The 10,101-nt window shown below is 38.9% G+C and overlaps 1 protein-coding gene across 1 annotated transcript; it reads right to left on the bottom strand.

Annotated features, from left to right (window-relative positions):
* Window positions 1-5,977: 5,977 nt before the first annotated feature.
* On the bottom strand, window positions 5,978-7,401 carry LOC130724483 (serine acetyltransferase 1, chloroplastic-like). The gene has a single exon (XM_057575714.1). It carries the CDS (start codon window positions 7,205-7,207, stop codon window positions 6,227-6,229), a length of 981 nt encoding a protein of 326 aa, XP_057431697.1. The 5' UTR covers window positions 7,208-7,401; the 3' UTR covers window positions 5,978-6,226.
* Window positions 7,402-10,101: the final 2,700 nt, after the last annotated feature.

Genomic DNA, 10,101 nt, shown 5'->3' with positions numbered 1-10,101 from the left:
TGAATTTTCCTTGTAAAAATAGTTTCCTTTTAGTCTTATCGTATTTCCTACGAGTTTCAAAGATCCCATAATCCCAAGTAAATCCCAGAGAAGGTCTCGATCCACTAAAACAATAACAAGGCCCGAACTCCGTTCGTCCCGTCAAACTTTCTCAAACTCTCAAAATAAAATCGGCATGACCTGCCCCTTATTCTCACTCCTCAGTATCACAAGTATTAGTGTAATAGCATAGTTAAATTAGCACAATCCAACAATCATAGCTCATATATCAACACAACCTAAGTTAACCACATAACACTTAGCATATAGGGCAGATATCACACATCCTAGATTAACCATTTAGCACATAGCATGTGATTCAAACTCAAAAGCAATTCAAGCGATAAATGATTATCAATTGTCAGTCGTAGCCTCTGAAAACATTTCTCAGTCAAACACAAATAAGTGCATAAACAATAAATCAAGTCGAATTCGTCGACACCTAAAGCATTAGCTAGTATTCAGTGAGAAGCCCTCACCTGTAGATTCTCCAGGGTTCTCTTCAAACGCTCCTTCACAATCCTCTTTTCCTGCTCCAAGTGTTCCTCCAAACGAATCTTTGAGCAAACGAAGCGAAGGTCAATCAAAACAAGTCAATTCGGTCAATACAATACTAACTAGCGTTTAGACAAAGCTTAAGAAGCTTCAGAGTACAATATTTAAGCATGAATAGACGACAGAACCTCGTTCGCTAAAACGAGCATAACTCGAGCTACAGAACTCGGAATGGCACGAAACCAGCGCCAAAATTTCGACAATCGAAAGAGCTACGCAATGGCTCAGGTCATAGAGACCCAAAAATTATTTTTGGACACGGTACCCTAAGCAATAGGTTTCGGCCACTATGAAAAATAGGGTTTCCGAACTTTTTCTTTGATCTAAATCGATTCCTAGGTATTCTTAGGCGATATCTAGGCCAAGGAAACTCTCAGAAAAATTATCGAATCGAAAACTGTCGCAGGGGTATTTTGGTTATTATTTTCAGCTCAGACTTTCAAAATCAGAGTTTCGAAAAACAAATTAGATGGGGTTGATACTAACGACGATTATGACGACTAATCTTACTAACGCTAAGCTCAGTCGAGAGTTTTAAGCCCAAAGGTTGGAACTTTAGCCAAAAATGGGTATTATGAGCAGAATTGAAACTCGGCAGCAATTCGGCGAGAATCAGCAAAATGAAATCCGCTAAACATGCTCAGGGGAACGCATGGAATAAGTTTAGAAAGAAGATGAAGTCATTTGGATAGTTTTGCAAAAAGCTCAAAACTTAGAGTACAGAAAAGCATAGAGAAAAGCTATGGAAACGACGATCAGAGGTAAGGATTAGCGACTATACCTCGATACCTTCAAGTAGCAACTGTTGAATCAACGATCAAGCAAGAAATGAAGAAAAGCTCTCCTCCTCCCTCTTCTCTCCAAGCCGCGGATTGTGTGTGTGTGTTTGTGAGGTTTTTGTTTCAAGCTTCACATATTTATAGGGAATGAAATGGAAGATATTTAGCAAGGATCGGATAAGTATGAATAGATATTTATCAAGATTGGATAGGTATGAATAGATATTTATCAAGATTGGATAAGTATGAACAGATATTTTGAGAAGATATTTTGTAAACCGGTACATATTTGTTTAGATATCGGAGGATTTTGCTCATAGAGTTAAGATAAAAATATGAGAGCGATTTCCGATTCTTCCTACTGATTCCAACGTATTTTAGACACGATATTCTCCCCGCTGAATCTTCCAATTCTTCAAAGAAATATCGGTATGATTTTTGGTTTTCGAGGCTTGTTTTTAATACTATATATAGAGGTTGGCAAAACGCGGGAAAACGAAAGTTTCGCGATTCCGATTTTTCTGGCTTCATTCTCCATGAATTCTAAGATAGGTTTTGGCGACATAATACCAAAACTCAACAGAGGTCTCCTTGTATTTTAAGTGACTAATGCAAAGTCGGTGTAAAAACTATTTTACCCGATAAGTTACTTTTTGCATCGTATGTCGGAATAGAAAACTTCCTTCTGAAGAAAGATTGAAAACATCAAGAGAAATGGGTGTTCGCGTGTGGAATCTTCATTTGAAGCTCCGAATAGAAAAAATCTTCATCGTCGGTTGATTCTAGGGTTTTGAAATACCAGGGTTTCAGTTTCGGCAAACTTCCGATGATTGGAGTCGGACGTTCGTAGATCCTAGAGTTTCGCCTCGAAACGATTGTGATATATGGAAAAAGAGAAGTTCTAACATTTCTCTGAAGATTTTTGGACTAAATTCCTACAGTGTTCCAAGGGTGGAACACAGTTTGATTTCCTAAGGTTCTTGTCCTAGGTTTTAAAACGAATATTAGTCGTGCTATAACTTAAATCGACTTCGATACAATCCTTTGACTTTTCCTGAACTTTCTCCTTCATAAATTTATTCCCTTCGATAAACTCTTGTTCAGGTTTTCCCTTCACGATACGTCAAACCTAATCGTAAATGGAAATCTCTTCCACTTATTCTAAGCTTAAAACTTGGGTCTTACATAAACGGATTTCAACTGGGCCACGTACAAGTGGCATTCCTGCCGCCTAATTTCGGATGGCATTTAAAAATTAGCCAAAAAAGAATGTAATTAATAGAGAAGAGTTGTGGTTGGTTAATATGAAAGGTGATAAGTGAGAGAAAATGTATTAAATGAAGACATAGGTGGAAAAAGTTAATATCAAAAAATGCATTGGCTTTCTAAATCAACAAACATTTAGTCATGTGGTATAGAATGGAGTATAAAATTTAGTTTCACTCAGCCATAGTTAGCTCATGTGTCTTCTTCGCTTGTTTGTTTTTCTCTTCTCCTCTGGTATAAAAAATACATATACATATTTCATATTCTTAATTTTTTAGATGCCAATAAAACTAATGAAAAATGTGTTAATGTTGACAATTATTTAGAATACTCTAGTACATATACTACTAACTGAAAAAATTTAACTATTGATTAGAAAATATTAAAAAGTAGAAAGTATTTCAACCACGGATTAAAAATGAGGGAAGATATAACTAAGAAGGTTGGCATAGTGGTCCAGCATTTTGTCTCCTAAGTTAGCAGTTGATGGTTCGATTCTCAACTCTTATACATAAAAAAAAACTTGCACCTTAGAAAAACACCTATTACAAAAATCTTTTGCAATAGATCTCAAGAAAAATAATTTTACACTGCATAAGTAACGTCATTTTAGCCATATGTTATTAATTTTTTCAGTCACTGGTCCACTTGATGAGCCTAGTCAAGTGAGGTGGAATTTTTGTATCAATTTTGTCCTTTAATTTTTTTAATCACTTCCAATCTCTCTTCTTCCTCGTTCTTCCTCTCCTCTCTCCCTTCCTCCATAACTACCATACCATATATTCCAACCACCACACCTCGTCCCAACCATCACCATCATTGCCACACTCACCACCACCTCTTCCGCCTCCCAACCCCTCCTAGCACCCATTTTTTATTTGCCAAAGCTTTTCAACAACACCCTTCATCCCAAAATCTCTAAGAATTTAGAGAGCCTCACCTTTAAAATCTTCATCTACTCCAAAATTGAACCGCTCCAAATAGGACACAGACTTACCAAATCCCATCTTCAGCCACCATCAACCAACATACCAACCCCTGTTGTCACCAGATCTGTCACACATATCCAAACCACCAACAACCGCAAGTCCGCAACCACTAAATCCCTAATGCAGACCCACTGAAATTCAACACCCTTGAACTTCGTTGCTTTCCATGCTCTTAGGAAACATTCTTTCACCACGACCAACAACTATGACAACCAGCGGACCCAGCCAAGTTCGCCACCAATGGAGGTAACTATAAGAAAACATCTAACTAACGCCGCTCTGAAAACCTTCATAAAATTTCGCTATTACAGTTTGTCAGGTCGTCGATAACATGTTTTCTAAAAAAATCTATTATAAATTTGGTGGTAAATAAAATTGTTTTGGCAGGATAAGTTACGTAAAGTTATCGCCGACTTTACTGACCACCAAAGTCGTTAGTAATTCAAAAATTGAAATTGTAGTCGCCATTAACTAAATGAGCTTGATGAAAAATTGAACATTAATCGTTGGTAATTCAAAAACTAGAAATTGTCACCGACTGATACTTGGCAAGCTTAAAAAATAATGGATATTAGTTAACGAATGTTTGAGTCGTCAGTAATTTCAAAAATTGAAATTGTTGTGAGTGGATAATTTGGCGGTCGTTTGAAAATGTTATTTAAGCTTCCGACAATTAATCTATAAGTATCCTGAAAAAAGTTGTCAGTAAGTCTTCTTTTTCTCATGTTCATATAAACTAAGAATAATGCTACTACCTACACAATACAATCATTAGTAATTTACCGACAGACATGGAGAAGTTTCTATTAATAATTAAAAAATTGTCGAAAAAAATTACAAACGAAACTAATACTCACAGCTTTAGTCATCGGTAATTAAGCAAGAACGACAGTTTTCTTCTGATCACTGAGAAAGGGTTTTTCTTGTAGTGTAAGACCCAAGCATACGTCACATGCAAACTCATCTCAACTGTATACCATCACACACCTCCATCAAGGCTCTCTCCATGATCGCCACAGCCGAAACAGAACCACCATGAGAATGTCAGAGTCACCACCATTGTGCCCTTCCTCCACGTCGTCCTTTAACCTCAATTGTGGTCTAAAGCTCTTCCTCCACATCCTACTTGAACCTTTGTTGTGGCCTAAAACACATCGCGTACACGCCACTATCATGAACCACAACGTCATCCTCTCCTTTCTCTGTCTCCCTCACATATCTAAACTTCCATCCCTCTCTGTATCTCAATTGCGTTCACCCACTCCTTCTCTTGGAACATCATCATTAGGTTAGATGAAGAGCTAGTGGTCAAATTCAAAAAGATTTAGACTAAACTTTCCAATTTCTTAGTGGAATTTTTTCAAATTTATTTTGTGAATCGTTAGTGATCTAGTGTGAATCGCGTTTTGCGATGTGGGTCGATGGTAGAACCGATGGTGAGCAAAGAAATGGGTTGTTCATGGAGTTAGTAGAGGAGGGTTGTGGATGTCGGGTATGGTGTTGTTGGGGGGTTAGGTGGAAAGGGAAAAAGGACAATGGTTGGACTATCATCGTGGGGGGTAGTGGGGGAGGCAGAGGAAGAGAAAGAAGGAGATGATGGTTGGCCCGCCCATGGTATTGGTGGTCGGAATCTATGGTGTGGTGGCTAACTAGTTATAGAGGAAGTGGAAAGGGAAGAGAAAGAGGAGGAGAGATAAACTGATAAAGGAGAAGACAAGGACAAAAAGTGATTAACAAATTTTATAGGGAGTAAAATTGATGCGAAAAGTTTATGTGGTCAAAGTCGACTAGGCTCACCACATGGATCGGTGACTGAGCAAAATTAAATGACATTAGTTGGACCGATTTAAAATAAAAATAAAAAACTATAAACCTAGTGCAAAGATTTTTTTATGGGAATCAAATTAAATTTCTTTTTTAAAGTAAGAGAGTATAACATATTTAAACCTATTTTTATAGATGAGAATTAATAAAAAAGAGTTGCCATCTGAACAGCAACAGTTAACAGATAAAAATTCTAGATAATTCAACATATCACATGCTGAACTATTGGATTATCCACCATGCCTGTTTATTATGTTGGGGCCTGGGGGTATTAAAGAACTGAATTTTATATTTGCTTTTATCTGGAAACACAGCAACTAATTGAGATTGCCACTCAATTGAAGGGATTAATTTTGACACTAAGAAGTTACTAACAGAAGTTTCTTTTCAGAATTAAGGATTTCCAAACATGTACAACAATTAATTCTAAAACCAAAATTAATTATGGGGAGAAACATATCCTGGTAATCCAAACATTCTATGAATCTTCAACCAGAGTAGGCAGAAAACAGTGACAATAGGAAATGCAGGCAAAGCAAGCCAAATTCATATACATATAAAGGGTAGTCCCAAAACGGTACATACAATAACAGAGCACATAAAGTGCTACATGCAACTCTGCTTATCGAATACCATGGTATAAAAGGAGTTTTGTTGGTACCAGGAGAACTTAGATTCTCACTTGTATAACAAACAAAAAGCCCAAATCAAAATCACCTGACCAAAATATATAAAAAAAATCTAAAACATGCAACAGGATTGGCTAATCACCATCTAGATAACATAATCAGACCATTCAGATATGTAAGAAGTATGGTCCATGGTAAAGCTAGGAATCTTATTTAACTTGATAGGGTTATCCTTTCCTCCTAACAACCTTGCTGGGTTCCCAACAGCAGTGGTTCTTGGTGGCACTTCCTTCAACACTACAGAACCAGCACCAATCTTAGCACCATCACCAATCTTAATATTTCCCAAGATACAAGTCCCTGCACCAATCAACACTCCATCACCAATTTTTGGGTGTCTATCCCCTGAAGCCTTACCTGTTCCTCCCAATGTGACATTATGCAGAATTGAAACATTATTCCCAATTACAGCTGTTTCCCCCACCACAAGTCCAGTTGCATGATCCAACAAAAACCCATGCCCAATTTTAGCACCAGGATGAATGTCCACTGCAAAAACTTCAGAAACCCTGTTCTGAATCAACAGTGCTAAAACCTTCCTCCCCTGTAGCCACAATTTATGAGCCACCCTATGAGCTTGGCAAGCAAGAAAGCCTTTGAAATTCATCAAGCAATGAACATAGCTAATGCAAGCAGGGTCTCTCTCCTTCACTGCTCTCAAATCATCCTTCACAGCACCTATGATTTCATCATCATCCACCAGAACCCCCATGAGAATATCAAAGAGGGTGGTGCTAGAAAGGCTCAAACTGCTCAAATGGATGGAAAGCTGATTCGCCAAAGCGCTTTCCAACGATTTGTGAGACAAGATAGAGCTGAAATAGTAGCTGGACAAAACAGGTTCCTGATCCACATCCACTCTAGCCTCCTCCTGAATCCTCTGCCACAGATCAACCTTCTCGCCGTGCTCCAATTCCTCCACGACGGAGCACGGTTGCGAGGTTTTGTCACGGTTCTTGCAAATGGGCATATGGGGAACACGATCGGAGAAACTGGGTCGGCGGAATTGGGACCCGTTTGGCTTCCGGGAAAGCGAAACGGTAGAGGAATCAACACAAGTGGCCATGGGAGAAAGGGTGAATTGCGTGCAAAGTTGGGAACTTTGGGCAGAGAAGAGAAATGGGTTTGAATTTGATTTGGCGTTGGAGTGAGAGGCCAAGTGTTATATATAGGGGGAAGTGAAGGAGCACCCTAGAACATGAACAATCAGGGAAAATTGGAAAGAAAATTGGAAATTTTCCTGGGAAAATAAGAGAGAAAATGGGATAGGCCAGGGTTAATAAAAATAATGAAAATTAAAAATTAAAAAGGAAGAGGAAAGTGATTTTTATTTGTGTGTTGATGGAGGAATGGTGAGTGAATGTGATTCGTGTCCCGTAAGGAAAGGGTTGGTGTCCTGGTCTTAAGGAATATAGACCTGACACGTACGACAACATGGACATCATGGTTGTTCCGGTATAGAACCTTAACGTGAGCTAACCAAACTGAGAGCAAGCAAAGTAAGTAGAAAACTAAGAAAATTGCGTAAAATGATAGGTCCCTGCCGCTTGAGCGGTCCTCTTTTATTTATAGCTTGGGTTTTGGCCCGGCTGGACCATGGGTTGTCCGACCCATTTGTTACATGATAATGATAAGCCCAAAGTAAAATGATCCGGTCCGCCCATATCAGTCCACAGGCCCACAAGACACTAATGTTTTAGAACTAAAACGAAAGTGTCTTATTCAGGCCCACAACTTCTGTTACGCCCGTGTACAATGTGAACAAATTTGTGAGCACGCAGGCTTCAACGAAATAAGGCTAACAACAAAGTAGAAATATATTAGACTAATCATTGTAAAATAATTCTTTCTGTGTGGCACGTGATGTCTAGATGACACTTTGCCCATCACCTCAATCACTGTGCACCAAATCAATCCCCTTCCGGATTTTGTACCTGTTGTAATCATCACAAATATACCACAGATATCTTGAAACTTGCAATGCATAAAGTCTACCTAAGCTATGCTATTCGCATTAATTGAGATGTGCATTTAAAACCCACTCATAGGGTAGCTTTTCCCTGAAACGACGCGACCCCTACGAAACGACGCTTTTACCTGCCAACTGACATCACTCTCTGCTCAAGCGTTACCTTTTACCAAGCGTCACCTCTTCATGGCGCGCTGGTTCACTGCCTCAATGAATTCAAATGTGTGGCCTGAATGAACGCGTGGATTCACACAAACCACACGCATGCTCGCCGTTTGCCTTTAAATGCTCTTAACCACACTCTTTCGACACACCTTTTCATCTTCTACCTTTTCTCTATATATAGCAGTCCTTCTTTCCCCCAATCATTTCACTCTTGCATTTCAAAATTTCTACTATTCCTCTGCGATTACAAAATTTCTTGCGATTACAAAATTTCTTGCATTTACCTACAAGTGTTCTTCCGCATTACTAGAATTCTTTCAGATTAACCAAGTTCATCACATCCTTTTTCACTGGTAAGCACTCCTCACTCAGTCTATTCGTGAAATTTTTACTTCTTTCTATACTAAATATTTCATCTAGAAACTTTACCTTCTTCATCTTCTTGCTTATCCAAATCAATCTTTACTTAAAATTTATTCTCCCCCACAACTCAAACTTAAATCTTACCCTTTTATATTTCATAACCCTGGATCCTTTATAATTTCAGGAATTCTTTTCAAAATGGATGCAAAAAACACCCGTAGAGTCTCTAAGGCTTCTAAAACTTCTACCATTGCAGTCGATACGTGGGTTACTAGCAAAGTTAAAACTAGGTTTACTAAATTCTGCAATGTTAAAACTGTAATGGATTTAATCACCGAAAATACCTTTCGTTCTGACGGCCAAGATGTGTACCTTGACATAGTCCCCTGTTTACCTACTGAACCTTGTTGTTTTGGGGCTCCTGACCTTAACGGAAAAAACCACACCTATTTCTTTGAAAATATCTTCTCTGACCTAAAATATAAACTCCCTCTCTCAGATTTCACTTGCTCCGTTTTAACTTTACTAAATGTTGCCCCGACACAACTCCATTGTAATAGTTGGGCATACCTCAGAGCGTTTGAACTTCTGTGTCAAGTGTTAGGTATCGAGCCCACTAGCAATAAGTTTTTCTACTTCTTTGAAACTAGTGGTAGAAGTATAAAAGGCGAATATCTCTCCTTAGCCGCCGCTAGGGGAAAATGCCTATTTACCTTGTTTAGAAGCCACTACAAACAGTTCAAAGGGAAATTCTTTAGGCTAAACGAAACCGAGAAGTGCAAGGATGTATTTTACTTCAACGACGGAAGCCCAAAGTTCCCTTTCTACTGGACCGCCCGTTATGAGGCTATCATCAAACTCCCTGATGATTCCCTCACCCCTGAGGAAATGGTGGATTGCACCTTTTTATCTAGCATTGATTTGAATCTCACTGAATTTCTAGATGCCCATTATGAAAACAGATTGGGTGAATATGTGGGTAAGACTCTTAAATTTCAACATCTTTGTATTTCGAGTGTTTATTTTGTTCCTAACCCTACCATTCTGTTTCAGCAAAAATGACTCGCCTCTCTGATGATGACATCCTCCGCTTCCGTCGGGAACAACAGGCTGCAAGGGAAAAAAGAAACCCAGCGAAAACTCTTATAGATGCTGATGCTAGTCATTCAGGCACCGAATCGAATCGCCCTCAAAAGAAGAAGAGAAAGAATGAAACACCTGAATCGGCCAAAGGGAAAAACTCTTCTCAGCCCTCAATGGAGAAATTCATGGTGAAGGGTAATCCTCAATATACAGCACACAAAGGTGGGTCTTCAAGCGCTCCACCCCCTTCATGGAAAAGCTTGCTGAAGGAATTTGAAGAACTCACTTCTGAAGAGGTAACCTCACTATGGGACTCCAAGATTGATTTTAATTTCCTGGTGGAAACGAATTTGGTGTTCGAGGCGGACCGGGAAAAGATC

The sequence above is a fragment of the Lotus japonicus genome, chromosome 6 (genome assembly GCF_012489685.1).
Source record: "Lotus japonicus ecotype B-129 chromosome 6, LjGifu_v1.2".
Lineage (NCBI taxonomy): Eukaryota > Viridiplantae > Streptophyta > Magnoliopsida > Fabales > Fabaceae > Lotus > Lotus japonicus.
Note: the sequence above shows the minus strand (reverse complement) of the source record. Positions and strands in the feature narration are given on the sequence as shown.